The 19326-nt window shown below is 42.1% G+C and overlaps 3 protein-coding genes across 25 annotated transcripts in view; 2 read left to right on the top strand and 1 right to left on the bottom strand.

Moving 5' to 3' along the window:
• Positions 1-1694: 1694 nt before the first annotated feature.
• Positions 1695-9437, top strand: LOC110503955 (transmembrane protease serine 5). The gene is made up of 13 exons (XM_021582621.3): positions 1695-1898; positions 2884-3034; positions 3553-3633; positions 3921-4034; positions 5971-6106; positions 6339-6452; positions 6564-6607; positions 7375-7537; positions 7722-7906; positions 8092-8190; positions 8337-8479; positions 8852-9004; positions 9144-9437. The coding sequence occupies exons 1-13, from the start codon at positions 1896-1898 to the stop codon at positions 9150-9152; spliced, it is 1395 nt and encodes a 464-aa protein (XP_021438296.2). The 5' UTR covers positions 1695-1895; the 3' UTR covers positions 9153-9437.
• Positions 9438-9566: 129 nt separating this feature from the next.
• On the top strand, positions 9567-12239 carry pih1d2 (PIH1 domain containing 2). Its single transcript, XM_021582626.3, has 6 exons — positions 9567-9678; positions 10009-10198; positions 10639-10765; positions 10997-11227; positions 11389-11687; positions 11864-12239. Exons 2-6 carry the CDS (start codon positions 10013-10015, stop codon positions 11996-11998), a joined length of 978 nt encoding a protein of 325 aa, XP_021438301.2. The 5' UTR covers positions 9567-9678; positions 10009-10012; the 3' UTR covers positions 11999-12239.
• Positions 12240-12322: 83 nt separating this feature from the next.
• The window catches only part of LOC110503956 (dixin-A), a 28804-nt gene continuing 21800 nt past the window's right edge, over positions 12323-19326 (bottom strand). For 14 of the 23 annotated variants that reach the window (XM_036961499.2, XM_036961498.2, XM_036961497.2 and 11 more), the window contains exons 13-15: positions 17480-17588; positions 16899-17007; positions 12323-12701 (exon numbers count right to left, since the gene is read on the bottom strand). In XM_036961499.2, the coding sequence (XP_036817394.1) occupies positions 12618-12701; positions 16899-17007; positions 17480-17588 (302 nt within the window). In that variant the 3' untranslated portion in view covers positions 12323-12617. Of the gene's footprint in view, positions 12702-16898; positions 17058-17479; positions 17589-19326 lie in introns of all 23 variants that reach the window. The other 9 variants (XR_016491481.1, XR_016491482.1, XR_016491483.1 and 6 more) reach the window with 1 other exon arrangement.

Here is a 19326-nt window from a genome sequence, read left to right as displayed (position 1 = left end):
TAATCTTAACAAAGGGCCCCACTGGACTGAGGGTCAGCTCCGGACTGAGGGACAGCTCGGGACTAAGGGGTAGCTCGGGACTGAGGGGTAGATCGGGACTGAGGGGTAGCTCGGGACTAAGAGGAAGCTCAGGACTGAGAGGAAGCTCAGACAGGTTGATGGCTCTGGCAGATCCTGGCTGACTGGCGGATCCTGGCTGACTGGCGGATCCTGGGTGACTGGCGGCTCTGGAGGATCCTGGCTTACTGGCGGATCCTGGCAGACTGACGGATCTGGCGGATCCTGGCTGACTGGCGGCTCTGGCGGATCCTGGCTGACTGGCGGCACTGGCTGCTCCATGCTGACGGGAGACTCTGGCTGCTCCATGCTGACGGGAGACTCTAGCTGCTCCATGCTGACGGGAGACTCTGGCTGCTCCATGCTGACGAGAGACTCTGGCTGCTCCATGCTGACTGGAGACTCTGGCGGCTCACGACAGACGGGAGACTCTGGCGGCTCACGACAGACGGGAGACTCTGGCGGGTCACGACAGACGGGAGACTCTGGCGGCTCACGACAGACGGGAGACTCTGGCGGCTCACGACAGACGGGAGACTCACAGGCGGGAGACTCTGGCAACGCTGGACAGGCGGGAGACTCCGGCTGCGCTGGCGAGGAGGAAGGCTCCGGCAGCGCTGGACAGGCGGGAGACTCCGGCAGCGCTGGAGAGGAGGAAGGCTCTGGCAGCACTGGTCTGCCACGTCCACCTCAGGTCACAGTGTTCAGACAGACAGGCAGAAAGACAGACTTATTAGAGTGGGTTTGACTTGTACATCATTTCATCTAACAGTGGTCAGATGAGCCAAAGAGATGCAGGCCATTTCCGGGATGCTGCCTGGACAGTCCGGGTGTACGGAATGTTTTTCCGGGCAGTTATCCTCCTCACCTGGCTCTCTCTGGGCCTAATCCCATAAAACGCCCATGGGAGATACTGCATGTTAAAGGTACATTCTGCTGGCTGGAATTCTAGCTGGCAGAAAAATTCAAGTATTTAGAAACACCTTGATGTTCTCAACTTAAATAGGTGAGACTGGGTTAATTAAGCTTGGCGGTAACGTAGAAGAGACATTTAAAAAAAATATTTCTTACACATACTGTACCTGTAAACTCCTGATTTTATCATATTTTAATTAACACATGTATTTTTATATCCTTGTAAAATAAAATATGATTCACTCAAACAATGGTTTGTTGGTTGGTTATTTTTTGTACTGCATCTGATGCAGGGTAAATTAAATATATTGCAACAGGTATCCAGAAATAAATCATTAATAAGAATTGAAAACAAAAACTGGACAAATGAATAAATGTTTTTATGAGAGAGTGAACATCCGTCACCTCACCAGCAGGCAGAACAGTGTTCATTTTGTTCTTGAGCGGCCTGCTGAGAGATGTGATAGCTTTGGATTCAAAATGAGTCTGACCGGGATTGATGTGATATGAGGACGTAATATTATGACCTTTGCTCATGAAGCTACAATTTTCAGCAAATAATGTTCTGTCTGCCAAGTGGATGCTCTGTTGGCACAGGTAAGATACCCCCCTGCCTTATCAGTGGCTTGGGGGTGTATCCCTGGAGATGTTCCCCCCCTACAAAGAACTGGTTGAGCCTGCCTCCATAGGCCCCATGACCCCCTTGGCAAAACAACAGGTTCATTCAGCAGCACAGCACCACTGCTGACCTCACTGTCTCTTTGTGAAGGGAAAATCCAGAGTTGCATTCTGTAAAATGGCAAATGGTCGACCAGCTGCGAGCAGAGCGCATCTCTGTCTCTAACCTAACACAGGCCTATAGATGAGCGTTGAAGAGCCCAGTGCCACACTCTCCTCTGGACAACATAACATACAAGGAAAACATGGTAAGACTCCATGCATAAATCTCTGTCTCTCTCCTTACCCCTATTTACTTTCAACATCACCTTGATACCTTCTCTGTTGCTCTCACCTCCCCTGACGCCCTCTGTCTTTAGGCTATTGACTCACTCAACATCACTGACAACAGATGTTGTTTTCATAATGCCTGTCTACTTACTGTACATGTACTCGCTGTTGTGCATGTTGTTTAACAACAACTATAACGATTTAATGGAATTGTTCATGGTTTTTAAGAATCTAATGTCTATCATCATAATATATTTCAAGTACATGTACATTGTATACTTCTTACTAATGTAATGTATTATCTGCTAGAGGGTAACTTAAAGGGAAATATATGCATTCAGTGCATGCTTTGGTTTGATTCTAGGGGTTTATTACAATGTTTAAGGATCATGTTGAAGCAGATGATTTTTAGAGGGGATTTGTAAATATATAATGTCATCTTATTTTCCCACAATATCTCACTGCATGAGCTAGAAATACCCTGTAGTATTTAACTCTGATTAACATTTTTTTTAAAGTGTGTGTCTTGCAACAGAAAACAAATGTAAGTAGTCTGATTCACCTGCATGTGAAATGCCTGCCGCATAGGTCTGGTGCTGTGTAGAGTAAATCCATATGTCTGCAGCACAAGTATGACGTGTTGGATGACGTGTTGGGTTCTCACGTTTGGCTATGAATGATACATTGTGCTTCAGTTCACACACCTGGACACCTGTGACATTATCTACGCACCTTTACACACCTGCCATTCAAATTCCATACACCTGGACAAACCCTCCTGAGATCTCTCAGTTTCTCAGTCATCCTAATTAAATATGTTTGATTAAGGGGATGAATAAGGCTTCTGTGTGTGTAGAAGGGGGGGGGGAGTCAGCCAGGAAGAATAGGTTATGTTCATATCCAGTCTCCCAGGAGACTGACATAAATAGTGTGTGTGTGTTGTATTCATTGCATATGTTGCAGAATCTTGATGGAGATATATTATCTGTGATTGAGAATCCTGTGGCTGTCAGTCATCCTTTTCACCCAGAGAAGACAGGAGTGGGAGAGGCCCGAGGAGCTCAGAGTCAGAGCTGCCATGCCTGGCTGAGAGGAATCCATTCTACAAACCACGGTAAGGCCATGCCTGGGTGGTGCACTGTTTAATAGGGCTGGAACCACAGGCTATGATTAGTATGACATTATCCAATTAGTGCACAAACAAGGCATGTTACATAAAGTCTAATCTAATTAGAGTATATAAGCTTTAAGCTTCAGTACTTTAGTGTCTCATTGTCTTAAGTTAAAGCCAAGTCCAGCTAGCCTCAGTGCTTTAGCTATCCTTTTCACAAACTGTAGTACAGTATACAGCTACCCCTCACAGCTGCCGTGCAGACTTTATATGAGTCAGTTGATTATGACACTGCCTGTGAAATGTTCAGCATTCATCTTTGTCACCTGTTCCCTGTATGTGGTATGCTTTGTTCACATCCTTAGTTGTGTGCACGTTGTAGACTGTAATGGCTGTTACATGCTGTGCCGCTATCTCTTCCACTCTATGTCAGTGTGACAGACAGCTAACATGCCTTTTAGCAGTATACCCAAGCAGTTTATCTCTTATCAGTGTCTAATTCAGCTGTGCTCCATTGTCAGCCCATAGACTGGTGAGAGTACTGGTTGCTGTGTGTGCAGTAGGACTTCTGGGAGGCTTAGCAGTCGGAGTGTGGTTCCTAGGTGAGACATCCTGCAAGTGTCAAATCATGAAGAGAATGATGACATGTTCAATGTTCTAGTGTTTGTGAAGCACAGATTCCTTGCTGTGGTGGATAGCAAACAGAAATAACCCTACATGTCAGAATATAGAACACTGTATTTGAATGTTTTACAATGAGACTGTTATAGCTGATTAACTATGCATGATAATTATGTCTCACACAATGACAGAGCTAGATTAAGAACATCTGCTTTACATCCACTGCAGCTATAATTCACTCTGCATGTTGTTGTTTTCCCTCCCACAGTCAGGTTGTTGTTGCGGCCTACCTCCTCTCAGAGTCCAGCAGGGCTGGGGGACACCAAGGAGACGTCCTTCTGTAACGTGACCGAGGACATCTCTGTGGCTGACCCCAGGAAAGGTCTGTGCCTCTCAGCCCGTCACCCACCACAGAGACTGTCATCTTGTCTGTGTGATTGGTTACATCCCAATATTATTCCCCATAGGCGCTAGTCATAAGTATTGCACTATGTAGGGTAAGCAGTGCTTTCAGAGAGTATTCACACCCCTTGACTCTTTCCACATGTTGTGTTACAGCCTGAATTTAAAAAATGTGTCTGTCCACTGTCCTACGCACAATATCCCATAATGTCAAAGTTGAATTATGTTTTTAGAAATGTTTACAAATTAATTACAAATGAGAGCTGAAATGTTTTGAGTCAATACGTATTCAACCCCTTTGTTATGGCAAGCCTAAATACGTTCAGGAGTAAAAATGTCACATAACAAGTCACATAATAAGTTGCATGGACTCATTCCGTGTGCAATAATAGTGTTTAACATGATTTTTGAATGACCACCTTATCTCTGTACCCCACACATAATACAATTGTCTGTAAGGTCCCCCAGTCAAGCAGGGAATTTCAAGCACAGATTCAACCACAAAAACCAGGGAGGTTTTACAGTGCCTCACAAAGAAGGCCACCCATTGGTAGATGGGTAAAAATAAAAAACAGACATTGAATATCCCTTTGAGCATGTTAAAGTTATTAAAGTTATAACTCGGTTGCCGGAGAGGAAGGAAACTGCTCAGGGATTTCACCATGAGGCCCATGGTGACTTTAAAACCGTTAGAGTTTAATGGCTGTGATAGGAGAAAACTGAGGATGGATCAACAACATTGTAGTAACTCCACAATACTAACCTAATTGACAGAGTGAAAAGATGGAAACCTGTACAGGATAAAAATATTCCAAAACATGTATGCAACAAGGCACTAAAGTAATACTGCAAAAAATGTGTCAAAGCAATTAACTTTTTGTCCTGAATACAGAGTGTTATGTTTGGGGCAATCCAATACCACACATTACTGAGTGCCACTATCGATATTTTCAAGCATAGTAGTGGCTACATCATGTTATGGGTATGATTGTAATCGTTAAGGACCGGGGAGTTTTTCAGGATAAAAAATAAACCTAGAGGAAAACCTGGTTCAAAATTCTTTCCGCCAGACACTGGGAGATGGATTCACCTTTCATCAGGACAAAAAAAACCTAAAATGCAAGACCACATCTACACTGGAGTTGCTTACCAAGAAGACAGTGAATGTTCCTGAGTGGCTGAGTTACAGTTTTGACGTAAACGTACTTGAAAATCTATGGCAAGACCTGAAAATGGTTGTCTAGCAATGATCAACAACCAATTTGACAGAGCTTGAAGAATTTTGAAAATAATAATGTGGAAATATTGCACAATCCAGGTGTGGAAAGCTCTTAGAGACTCACTGCTGTAATCGCTGCCAAATGTGCTTCTACAAAGTATTGACTCAGGGGTGTGAATGTTTATGAAAATGAGATATCTCTGTATTTCATTTTCAATAAATTTGCAGTTCAAAAAACATGTTTTCACTTTGTCCTTATGGGTTATTGTGTTTATATGGGTGAGAAAAACTCATATTTAATTGATTTTGAATTCAGGCTGTAACACAACAAAATGTGGAACAAGTCAAGGGACACACTTGTTTTGTCAGGCAGAAAGACCTTCCTAGCGGTTTGATAAACCAAATGTGTTTATATTACAACTATAATTGTCTTTATTGTAGTACATATCTTTATTAATACATTTCTTAACAACTTCTACATGATCACAGTCAGTGGAGAGGAGTGGAGACTTCAGTGGAGAGGAGTGGAGACTGTCTATCAACCGACATCAAAACATGAAATAATGATCTGTTTATATTGACTACATTCGTTTTTGGATATCAGCTGCTTAACATTTCCCTCTCAAACAAGACAGCAGTTCATTACTGTTGATCTAGTTGGTCTCTGGAGGGATTATTTTCAATCAATGAGGTTCAGTGTTTTACAGAATCAGCCCGGAGAACTCTCTCCTGGAGATCCAGCTAGAGAAGGTGCCCACGTGGCTGCCTGTGTGCTATGAGAGATGGAACTCTTCCCTGGGGACCCTGGTCTGCCGCCAGCTGGGATATCTAAGGCTAGTCAACTGAGACCATTTCCTTACCATAAAGCCCACAGCAGCTTGGCAACATAAAAGGCTATTCACCTAACCATAAGGCTGATTGCTCCCAGTTAATGTTAGATTATTTAATACCTCGTTTATAGGCTTGCCCGATGCCCCGTGGATCATACATTACTTTTTAAAACAGACACTCTCCCATCTCGCCTGCTTTTATAGAAGAAATAACTATGATTAATTTTGTTTCCAGACTGACCAAGCAAAAAGGGGTGAACTTAACGGACATCGGACCTAACTACACCGATGGCTTTATACAGATCACATCTGAACACAAGACCAGCCTGGAAAATATATGGCAGTTAAGGTACGGCAGCTGTCTGAGGATATAATACATAACCTAATGATTCAGAAGAAAATAGATGTGCTATAACATAGTAATCAAGCTTTTTTAATGGATGGATTTGTTTTTATTTAGGGGGAGTTGCGTCACAGGGAAGGTTATAGCTTTGAAATGTTTTGGTAAGTTTCTGCAGGGTACTAACAACACTAACATAACAGTGGATTACATTGTAAACGTATGCATCTCACACACAGGTAAGACCCAATGACCTTCACACGACCTCTCAGTCATGACTTCCTAGTTCTACATATTGGTGGTATACACTAAGTGTACAAAACATTAGGAACACCTTCTCTTTCCATGACATAGACTGACCAGGGGAATTCAGGTGAAAGCTATTGTCCCTTATTGATGTCACTTGTTAAATCTACTTCAATCAGTGTAGATGAAAGGGAGAAGAAAGCTTAAATAATATTGTTTAAGCCTTGAGACAATTGAGACATGGATTGTTTATGTGTGCAATTCAGAGGGTGAATGTGAGAAACAAAAGATTGAAGTGCCTTTGAACGGGGTATGGTAGTAAGTACCAAGTGCACCGGTTTGAGTGTGTCAAGAACTGCAACACTGCTAGGTTTTCACGCTCAACAGTTTCCCGTGTGTATGAAGAATAGTCCACCACCCAAAGGACATCCAGCCAACGTGACACAACTGTGGGAAGCATTGGAGTCAACATGGGCCAGCATCCCTTTCAACACGCTTTCGACACCTTACAGAGTCCATGCCCCGATATTGAGACTGTTCTGAGGGCAAAGGGGGGTCCAACTCAATATTAGGAAAGTGTTCCTAATGTTTTTTACAGTAGGGTGATGATGAGTTACCTCCATACAATGTATGTAAAGTGATCTGGGAAAAAATGCCTTCATATCTGTTTCCTTTGCCTGTGTAGAGTGTGGGACGCGGGCTAAGCTGCCCAGGATAATCGGGGGAGTGGAGGCTACCTTGGGAAGGTGGCCCTGGCAAGTCAGTCTCTACTACAGCAACCGACACACCTGTGGAGGCACCATCATCACCAGCCAATGGGTGGTCACCGCAGCCCACTGTGTGCACAAGTAAGACCCCTCGGGGTAAAAGGTTAGAGGTCAGAGGTCACTGACTCATGACAGTGTAGTGATGACTAGGGACGGCAATTGCTCTCACTTTCTTTTGCACAAAGTAATTAATACTTTATACAATTGAGAATTGAAGAGCCATCTAGCTGACATACATTTCTTCATCTCTTTTATAACATTCCAGTTATAGGCTGCCACAGGTGTCCAGTTGGGTGGTCTACGCTGGTATTGTCACACGCAGTTCAGCTAAAATGGCTCAGTACACTGGATATGCAGTGGAAAAGATCATCTACAACAAGAAATACAACCCCAGGAGCCACGACAATGACATTGCTCTGATGAAACTACTGACCCCACTGAATTTCTCAGGTGACAGGGAACTTGATTACTTCACTTTTGAATGCATCACATAGTCCCTTGGCTGACTGGAACACTCAACTACATGATTACAGCAATCAGTTCCAAACCATGTTCCAATATTACTGAAATTAACTTCAACATGACCTACACTGTTCTCTAATATTCCAAATATTATTTTGTATTACATTTTTTAGATACCATCAGGCCTATCTGTCTGCCACAGTACGAGCATGATCTACCAGGAGGAACACAGTGCTGGATCTCTGGCTGGGGCTACACTCAACCAGATGATGGTACGACTATGTTAAATCAATAATATCATTTAAATAGGAAAATGTAATGTATCTATATCGATGGTTAAATGTTTTCTCATAGCCCAAAGTCATTTAAATCATAAAAATGAGAGGTATATTTACATTAGTTTGACTTTCTTTGACAGTTCTCATCCCTGCCACGCTAAAAGAAGCTACAGTTCCACTGATAAGCACCAAGAAATGCAACAGTTCCTGCATGTACAATGGAGAGGTCACCCCCCGCATGCTCTGTGCTGGATACACCGAGGGCAAAGTGGACGCATGTCAGGTTAGTTCATAAACACATACCAGTGTTCTTCCTCCTGTGGTTTGTTTTATGAAGAGATTTACCAAAGGTCAGAGAGTTGTTGTCTTACAAAAGTAGAATTGGTTCTTTATAATGAGAATATTTTCCCTCAGGTGTCCCCCTGTACTGTTCTAAATGATCAAAGACAAAGCTCATTAGGCATGTGCCTGAGAGAGCACACCAGCTTTATTCAGGGTCCTACCAATCAAATTCAGTGGCGCTCAGGATTCAGTATTCCACAATATCCCAACCCATAATCACTAAATCACTGTGACTTAACAATATCTCAACCCATAACAGTCAGTGTGGTAGTCTGGTAACCCGTGTGATTGACAGCAATGTATATCTGCCCAGGGAGACAGTGGGGGTCCGCTAGTCTGTCAAATTGACAACGTGTGGAGACTGGTGGGGGTGGTGAGCTGGGGTACAGGCTGCGCTGAGCCCAACCACCCCGGAGTCTACACCAAGGTGGCCGAGTTTCTCGGCTGGATCTACGACATGATTGAGGTAAACTTACACTAACTCTTCCGTTGCATAGGCTTATGTATTGATGTTTTACATATCAGGACCACATCTGCTTTGCAGTTCTGTTTCTCCTCTTGAAATTGCATAATACTGTATGTTACATTTGTTTTTCCATCCACAGAGCTACTGAGGAGGAAGAGGAATAAGACAATGGATGATCAGGGAGACTCCAGAACAGGCCTAGAGGAAACTGAAACATATGATGCTCCTGACATTCTTCCATCTGTACTGTAAATGTAATTTTACCTCCTTATAACGGCCATGTTGATTGCAGAAATGCATACATTATTTAACAGTAGGAAATATTTTACACTATACATGTTTGTCATACATTGTATTTTTAGCACCTGAATGAGAACATATTTATACCATATATTTGTCTTGTATTGAAAATAAATGATGCTTCATATCTAAACATGTTCATTGTCTACTCTGGTGTGATGAAAGAGCTTTATGTACCCGAGCCATCATTTCAGGATGCAGACGATGTCCAGTGCAAAGTAGTAGCATCTCTTCTGTCTGTAGAGGGCGTGCATGCACCATTCTCATCTCGTTTCCATAGTAACAGAGATCACTCGCTACAAAGTTGATTTAGTCAACATTTAGCTGTAAAGTTAGCACAGGGGTCGCAAGAACTTGAAGCAAGCAAGTTTACTGTGAGTATTTCCATGTGTTTTGTGTTAGAAGGATAACTAACGTTACTGTTCACCATTCGATTCACAGTATTCGTACCAAATAGTTTGATTGTATTCAAAGGCATTGCTGTCTGGTGTATTGCAACAGGTGGTAGACCTAGCGCTAGCTATTTAGCTACTGTAGCTAGCTAGCTTGCTAGCTAACGTTAACGTTATTTAACCTGGCTATGAATTATCTCCATGCTTCTTCATCTATAGCTAACTTTCATTGTCATACCCATAATCAAATACAAAACTCAAATGATCTGTGTGTATAACGTTACTAAACTAAATCCCTCAAAATCTTTTCAGAAATATGTCTTCTTCCCTGGGGTGTACAAAGGAAGTTTTGCAGCAGGTCAACCAGTTCTGGTCCATGTTAGACGACCTGTCTCAGAATGACCCTCAAAGCTACCAGATGTTTATCGAGAAACAGATGAAACAGGGAACTGATTATAATGCACCACCTCAGCCTGACTCCTGCCTACTCACTGAAATGCTGGTACCATCAAGTATCTGCTTTTTCTATGAACAGCTACACCCACACTGTAGAGTTCATCAGCTACACCCACACTGTAGAGTTCATCAGCTACACCCACACTGTAGAGTTTATCAGCTACACCCACACTGTAGAGTTCATCAGCTACACCCACACTGTAGAGTTCATCAACTACACCCACACTGTAGAGTTCATCAGCTACACCCACACTGTAGAGTTCATCAGCTACACCCACACTGTAGAGTTCATCAGCTACACCCACACTGTAGAGTTTATCGATTCAAAACATACAAACACTGGCCTACATAAAAATGACATAGCAAAGTGTGTTGGTAAGAGAATACTGGTTAATTTGTTTGCAGTGCACGTTTGACTGCACTGCTGGCTAATATGGAGGTGTGAACTATAAAGAGGCTGAACAGTTGCTTTATTGTTTGTGTCAGGAGCCAAAGAAAGGGTTGCTGTACATCAATGTGTGTGGCTGGAAGCGCGTCCCTACCCCTGCTGATGAGAACAAGCCAGTGCCTGTGTGTGGAGGGAGACTGGAGACAGACACTGATGAAGGAGGAGGTACCAAGAGAACTGTTGTCCTGCAGAACACAAACCTGTATTTCTGCATAATTACCTGCATTGTAACCTGTATTACAAGAGGTGCTGGCAAAAAAAGTTAACATTCCCCAAATGACTTTCTACTACAGCTGACTTTCTTATGGTTTGGATACTGTTATGTAACACTGAAATAAAAAGTTGTATCATTGCCGTTTCTCAGTACTACAACTTTGTTGTGTTTCCTGTATTCAGACGACTACAGTGTGATGGATGTGGCGTTCAGCCCTGCGGTGCTGCAGCAGGCTCAGAAGGACAAGAAGGAGGACCAGGTTCACCTGTTAGCTCTGAGCTTCACCCAGCAGCAGCATGGCCTGCGTCTGATCCAGCAGTACAACGTCAGCAGCAGTAAGCTGAAGGGCAGCCTAGAGGACATGCAGCGCCGCCTGGGTTCTCTAAAACAGTCCAGCCCTGCCACAAACACAGGTAAAGCCTCTACGTAATTATTCCCTGGTTCAAGGGGTTTTATTTTTTATTGAGGTGACACCACCAAGATAAAGGCGAGATTATTGAATTCAAGATTTCTTTAAAGGTATACTGTAGATGAAGATACATTTTTTGACATTCATTTGACATCAATTTCCCAGCCTCCCAGACCCCAGCTTCCCTGCTTCAGCAGATCTCTCTGCGTGAAGGGCAGACTGAGGACAGTACACCTGTGCAGCTCATCACATCTGTCGAGCTAACTCCTGGGCCAGGGGACCAACGCAACAAGACCAAGAACCTGATCCAGGTGATCTCTAGCTCAGTGACAGCCGAGCCTCAGCGGCCACAGCACCAGCTCACTGTCAACTCTGACCCCAGGGACCTCTCCCGGAGCCTGAAGCTGACTGTGGAGCTACCAAAGGTTCAGTCCATCACAGAGTGCCATCTCAGCATTTCCCAGGTCAGGGACCACTCTGCTTCCCCTTCCCTTGTGCTATGAATAAGGCCCTGTGATGGATTAACAAAAATTCTGTCCCTTTTGCTTAAACGCTTCTTATGTTGACATAATAGCCTGTTACATAAGTTATCCTTTCTGTGGTCTTGTCGGTCTAACAGTCTGTGTGTATTTCTCTGTAGGATGATGTACTACTAGAAGTGGAGGATATGTACCATCTACACCTGGAGCTGCCTGAGACTGTGAATGAGGAGTCGGCCTCTGCCACATTCAACAAGAAGAAACGGTTATTAACTTTGCAGGTGTCTATACTCTAGTGCTGGTACTGCCAACACTAAAAAGACGCAAATTCATTAATAGACAAAGAAAATAACAATAAACACTGTCTTTTCCTGCAAGACACAGTTACACCCAGTAGGTCATTTGTCTTTCTGAAGAGATTGGGACTTTGGAAATTAGAGAAGGCAGGAATGTAATTTCTGTTATGTTATGCATATAAGTTGTGTATCTGAACCTTTGTAGTAGTAAACAGTACCTTAGTAAAGACATTCACAACAACAATGACTCGAGTGGAATTTTAGTCCTCCATGATCATGAATTACATTAACTGCATGTCTGGGAAATAATTCACAAAGTCAATATTCATGCAATAATCCATGTTTATTAAAACTTCAAAATTGTATTGTGAAGAACTTTATTCATATTTGGCAACAACTTGTACTTCAAACAGTTACTGTAAGTCAAATGTCCATAGGACAGAGCCATTTTTGAAAGTATGGTTTTATCTCAAAACAGTAATAAATAGATTGGTCCCAATTGTTTTAATAACTACCTCTGCAGGGCTGCTGTGAATACTGAGAGGGTGTTATGACATCATATTCCAGTGGTCACAGTTTGAGGCTAGTGGTTCCCTCTATGGTTGGTTGGTTCCCAGTTCTACCGTCTCTCTCCATGGTCCTCCTCCACCCAGGCCACTATCTTCCCCTCCCAGCCAGGAACCAGGGCTCCGTCCTGGAACACCTGAAAACACCAACCAGAACCAGACAGGCATACTCTTTTAATATAAACTACACTACATGACCAACAGTACAGTGCATTCAGAAAGTATTCAGACCCCTTGACTTTTTCCATATTTTGTTACATTACAGCCTTGTTCTATAATTGATTTAAAAAACATTTTTCCACATCAATCTACACACAATACCCATACCCCCAGAGAGACAGAAGCTGTTTCTCAATCTCCAGGCCATCAGACTGTTAAACAGCCACCACTAACTCTGAGAGGCTGCTGCCAACATACTGACTCAACTCCAGCCACTTTAATAATGGAAAAATTGATGTAAAAATGTAAAAGTCACTAGCCACTTTAAACAATGCCACTTAATATAATGTTTACATACCCTACATTACTCATCTCATATGTACAGTATATACTGTACCCTATACCATCTACTGCATCTTGCCATCTTTTTTTAATTTCACCTTTATTTAACCAGGTAGGCTAGTTGAGAACAAGTTCTCATTTGCAACTGCGACCTGGCCAAGATAAAGCAAAGCAGTTGGACACATACAACAACAGAGTTACACATGGAGTAAAACAAACATACAGTCAATAAAACAGTAGAAACATAAGTCTATATACAATGTGAGCAAATGAGGTGAGATAAGAGAGGTAAAGGCAAATAAAAGGCCATGGTGGCGAAGTAAATACAATATAGCAAGTAAAACACTGGAATGGTAGATTTGCAGTGGAAGAATGTGCAAAGGAGAGATAGAAATAATGGGATGCAAAGGAGCAAAATAAATAAATACAGTAAGGTGAGAGGTAGTTGTTTGGGCTAAATTATAGATGGTCTATGTACAGGTGCAGTAATCTGTGAGCTGCTCTGACAGCTGGTGCTTAAAGCTAGTGAGGGAGATAAGTGTTTCCAGTTTCAGAGATTTTTGTAGTTCGTTCCAGTCATTGGCAGCAGAGAACTGAAAGGAGAGGCGGCCAAAGGAAGAATTGGTTTAGATATACCTGCTGGGGTGGGTGCTGCTATGGTGACCAGCGAGCTGAGATAAGGGGGGACTTTACCTAGCAGGGTCTTGTAGATGACCTGGAGCCAGTGGGTTTGGCGAAGAGTATGAAGCGAGGGCCAGCCAACGAGTGTACAGGTCGCGGTGGTTAGTATATGGGGCTTTGGTGACAAAACGGATGGCACTGTGATAGACTGCATCCAATTTGTTGAGTAGGGTATTGGAGGCTATTTTATAAATGATGTCGCTGAAGTCGAGGATCGGTAGGATGGTCAGTTTTACAAGGGTATGTTTGGCAGCTTGAGTAAAGGATGCTTTGTTGCGAAATAGGAAGCCAATTCTAGATTTAACTTTGGATTGGAGATGTTTGATGTGAGTCTGGAAGGAGAGTTTACAGTTTAACCAGACACCTAGGTATTTATAGTTGTCCACATATTCTAAGTCCGAACCGTCCAGAGTAGTGATGTTGGACGGGCGGGCAGGTGCAGGCAGTGATCGGTTGAAGAGCGTGCATTTAATTTTACTTGTATATAAGAGCTATTGGAGGCCACGGAAGGAGAGTTGTATGGCATTGAAGCTCATCTGGAGGGTTGTTAACGCAGTGTCCAAAGAAGGGCCAGGAGTATACAGAATGGTGTCGTCTGCGTAGAGGTGGATCAGAGACTCACCAGCAGCAAGAGCGACAACATTGATGTATACAGAGAAGAGAGTCGGTCCAAGAATTGAACCCTATGGCACCCCCATAGAGACTGCCAGAGGCCCGGACAACAGGCCCTCCGATTTGACACACTGAACTCTATCAGAGAAGTCTATCAGAGATTACTTTTATGTAATACATGTATCACTAGCCACTTTAAACAATGCCACTTTTATGTTTACATACCCTACATTACTCATCTCATATGTATACTGTACTCTATACCATCTACTGCATCTTGCCTATGCCATTCTGTACCATCACTCATTCATATATTTGTATGTACATATTCTTCATCCCTTTACACTTGTGTGTATAAGGTAGTTGTTGTGGAATTGTTAGGTTAGATTACTCGTTGGTTATTACTGCATTGTCGGAACTAGAAGCACAAGCATTTCGCTACACTCGCATTAACATCTGCTAACCATGTGTATGTGACAAATAACATTTGATTTGAATGACAAAGCAAAAACAGGTTTAGACATTTTTGCAAATGCTTTAAAAATAGAAAAGTGAAATATCACATCGACATATGTACTGTATTTAGACCCTTTACTCAGTACTTTGTTGAAGCACCTTTGGCAGTGACTACAGACTCGTATCTTCTTGTGTATGACGCTACAAGCTTGGCACACCTGTATGTTTGTCCCATTCTTCTCTGCAGATCCTCTCAAGCTCTGTAAGGTTGGATGGGGAGCTTTGCTGCCCAGCTATAGTCAGGTCCATAAGTATTTGGACAGTGACACTATTTGCATCATTTTTGCTCTGTACGCCACCACAATAGATTTGAAAGGAAACATTCAAGATGTGCTTTAAGTGTAGAAGCTCATCTTTAATTTAAGGGTTTTCTCAAAATTATTGTATGAACCATGTAGGTATTACAACCATTTTTAAACATAGCGCACGTGGCCCTCCCCACACACACACACACAATTTTAGGGGCTCAAAAGTAAATTGGACAAACTAACATAAATCATAAATTAAATTGTGAGTTTTAATACTTGGTTGCAAATCCTGCCTGAACTCTGGAACGCATAGGCATCACCAGATGCTGGGTTTCTTCCCTGGTGATGCTCTGCCGAGCCTTTACTGCAGCTGTCTACTGTTCCTACTTGTTCTTAGGGCGTTTTGCCTTCAGTTTTGCCTTCTGCAAGTGAAATGCATGCTCAATTGAATTCAGGTCAGGTGATTGACTTGGCCATTGCAGAACATTCCACCACTTTGCCTTAAAAAAGTATTGGGTTACTTTTGTAGTATGCTTCGGGTCATTGTCCATCTGCACTGTGAAGCGCGGTCCAATGAGTTTTGAAGCATTTGGCTGAATCTGAGCATATAATATAGCCCTAAACACTTCAGCATTCATCCTGCTGCTTTGTCAGCAGTCACCACATCATCAATAAATACAAGGGAACCAGTTCCATGGGCATCCATACATGCCCACGCCATAACACTACCTCCACCATGCTTCACAGATGAGGTGGTATGCTTCTGATCATGAGCAGTTCCTTTCCTTCTCCATACTCTCTTCCCATCATTCTGGTACAAGTTGATCTTTGTCTCATCTGTCCATTGGACTGTTCCAGAACTGCACAGGCTTTTTTAGATGTTTTCTAACTTTTGATCCCTTAAAAAGGGGGGAACCACACGTAAAAAGTTTTGTAAATTCTACACAGTTCACCCGATTTGGATGTAAATACCCTCAAATTAATGCTGAAAGCCTGCATTTACAGCTCATTATTTAATGTCAACTCCAATGCTGTGGTAGACAGCTAAAATAATAATAACTTGGTCAATGTCCAAATATTATGAATAGTGATCAGATGAATTGCAATTAATTGCAAAGTCCCTCTTTGCCATGCAAATGAACTGAATCCCCCCAAAACATTTCCACTACATTTCAGCCCTGCCACAAAAGGACCAACTGACATGTCAGTGATTCTCTCGTTAACACAGGTATGACTGTTGACGAGGACAAGGCTGGAGAGCACTCTGTCATGCTTATTGAGTTCGAATAACAGACTGGAAGCTTCAAAAGGAAGGTGGTGTCATTGTATGTCATTGTATGCAGTAGCGTTAAAATTTCCCTTCACTCAAACTAAGAGGCCTAGCCTGAACCATGGAAAACAGCCCCAGAGCATTATTCCTCCTCCACCAAACTTTACAGTTGGCACTATGCATTCGGACTGGTAGTGTTCTCCTGGCATTCCCCAAACCCAGATTTGTCTGTGGCTGGAATAGTCAAATCAACTCATTTGATGCGGTGTCCACATACTTTTGTATGTGTAGTGTATGATATATACAGGTACAGTCTCTAAACACATATCAACCTTAATAGAGAATCCACATCTTTATGATCTTAACGTAGTTACTGGGTTTTGGAACTATTGCCAATTCCAAGTGTTTTCTCTTTTCATTTTGGTCATTCAGGCATTTCCCCCTAAGTGGTAACATTTGACCCTGTCTAAATGTAAACCCAAAGCTGTAACCCAAAACATGCCTACCTCCTCCTTCACAGTCCCAAACTCTGGGTCAAGGGCTTTGAAGTGGTACCTGAAGCTACCCTGGCGGTCCACCGCTGCCTTGAAGTCTCTCAGAGTCACCTCCCCCAGCCTAACAGCACAGCACAGTCTCAGTGTCAGATGGCATCATGGTACACTGATCTGTGCAGAGACACATACATGCACATTCCCTCACAATGCTACAGCACATAGACACACAATAAACACACCAATGACACACATGCATGCATTCAATACCCAAAGCAGCCATCAAGGCAAAGGGTGGCTACTTTTAAGAATCTACAATCTACAATATATTTTGATTTGTGTAACACTTTTTTGGTTACTACATGATGTGTTATATGTGTTATTTCATAGTTTTGATGTCTTCACTATTATTCTACAATGTAGGAAATTGTACAAAAAAAAGAAAAAAAAGAATGAAAAACCCTTGAATGAGTAGGTGTGTCCAAACTTTTGACTGGCACTGTACATTGCATCCACAACTTACAGGCAGCATGCAACACAAAGGTACATATGCAATGGACATCATCAAGATCCAAAGAGGGATTCTGGATTTGTACCTTTTGGAGATGTTGACCAGGAAAGGAGTGAGTGAACGATCAGTGAAGTAGAGGACTTTAGTGGAGACTGTGGAGTCCAGGCCAGGACTACTGTGGGAGTGAGCTATTTCTGAAAACAAATAAAAACATATAGGTTTGCTTACTGGCTACAGCTTAAAGACAGGATTGATTGATTTGATTTGCCAATTAAGAAACACAGATACAGTACATACATCCAAAAACCCATGCCAGGGATATCACAAGAAAGACGGATTTCCATGGTACAAAAACATTCCAACATTACATAGATACACATGACCTAAATACAGACTTGAAAATGTGTCTATGGCTTGATCATTACCCAGCTTTTGACCTTTTTAAATGAAGTTATGGTTTTGATTTGATTTATTAGGATCCCCATTAGGCAATGGTGACAGCTAGTCTTATTATGGTCTGACACATAACGAAAAATACATTACAGACAAAAGACTTTACAATATACATACATTTAAAATCAACATGTAGTGTGTGTGTGTGTGCACATCTATCAGGTACACGTACATGTCAGTGCATACACACAACAAGTAGTTCACATGGGGGAGAGGCGTTGTGCCGTGAAGTGTTTATTTGTTTTTTGAAACCAGAATTTCCAACACATTAATGTTTCTTATATAAACAAGAAGTGACGCAGTCAGTCTCTCCTCAACTCTTAGCCAAGAGAGACTGGTATTCATAGTTTTAATATTAGCCCTCTGATTACATTGAAGAGCAAGATGTGGCGCTCTGTTCTGGGCCAGCTACAGCTTAACTAGGTCTTTCTTCGCAGCACTTGACCATGTGACTGGACAAAAATCAAGATAAGATAAAACTAGAGCCAGCAGGACTTGCTTTGTGGAGTGTCAAAAAAGCAGGCCTCTCCCCATCTTTACAACATTGAATCTATATGTTTTGACCACGACATTTTAAAATCTGTGGTAACACCAAGTAATTTAGTGTCCTCAATTATGGTTGCCATGGCTTTGAGTTGATGTGGTAGTTTGTTCCACTCAACAATGCCGGAATATTAAAAAAGTGTTCTTACCAGATAGACTCTTACATTTCAAACAGGCAATATCAGAGTCTCTGGCTCTGGCGTTGTATTGGTGGACATCTTATATATGTCAAATAATTTGATCGGTACCTGGGGGCTGAGTCTGTAATAATTATGTGGACCAGACCAAGTTGGATTAAAATGACCCTTTTCTCTACAGATAACCAGGCTAGCTGATTAAAATGCTGTATAGCTCCGAACATATGTTCAATGTAATTGAATTACACAATTAGATAAAGTTGCGTGAAAGAGAATTATCAAGGTTGTTGAATACTGCGTACAGTGGCTTATGAAAGTATACACCCCTCTTGGCATTTTTCCTATTTTGTCACCGTACAACGTGGAATTAAAATATATGTTTGTTTTTTTATCATTTGATTTACACAACATGCCTACCACTATGAAGATGCAAAATATTTTTTATTGTGAAACAAACAAGATATAAGACAAAAAAATCTGAAAACTTGAGCTTGCATAACTATTCACCCCCCAAAAGTCAATACTTTGTAGAGCCACCTTTTGCAGCAATTACAGCTGCAAGTCTCTTGGGGTATGTATCTATAAGCTCAAAAATCAAATCAAAAATCAAATCAAATTGTATTTGTCACATACACATGGTTAGCAGATGTTAATGCGAGTGTAGCGAAATGCTTGTGCTTCTAGTTCCGACAATGCAGTAATAACCAACAAGTAATCTAACTAACAATACCAAAACTACTGTCTTATACACAGTGTAAGGGGATAAAGAATGTGTACATAAGGATATATGAATGAGTAA

Source organism: Oncorhynchus mykiss, chromosome 24 (genome assembly GCF_057628025.1).
Source record: "Oncorhynchus mykiss isolate SJ-2025 chromosome 24, ASM5762802v1, whole genome shotgun sequence".
Taxonomy (NCBI): Eukaryota; Metazoa; Chordata; class Actinopteri; order Salmoniformes; family Salmonidae; genus Oncorhynchus; species Oncorhynchus mykiss.
The sequence above is the reverse complement of the archived record's forward strand: the minus strand, read 5'-3'. Positions and strand labels throughout refer to the sequence as shown.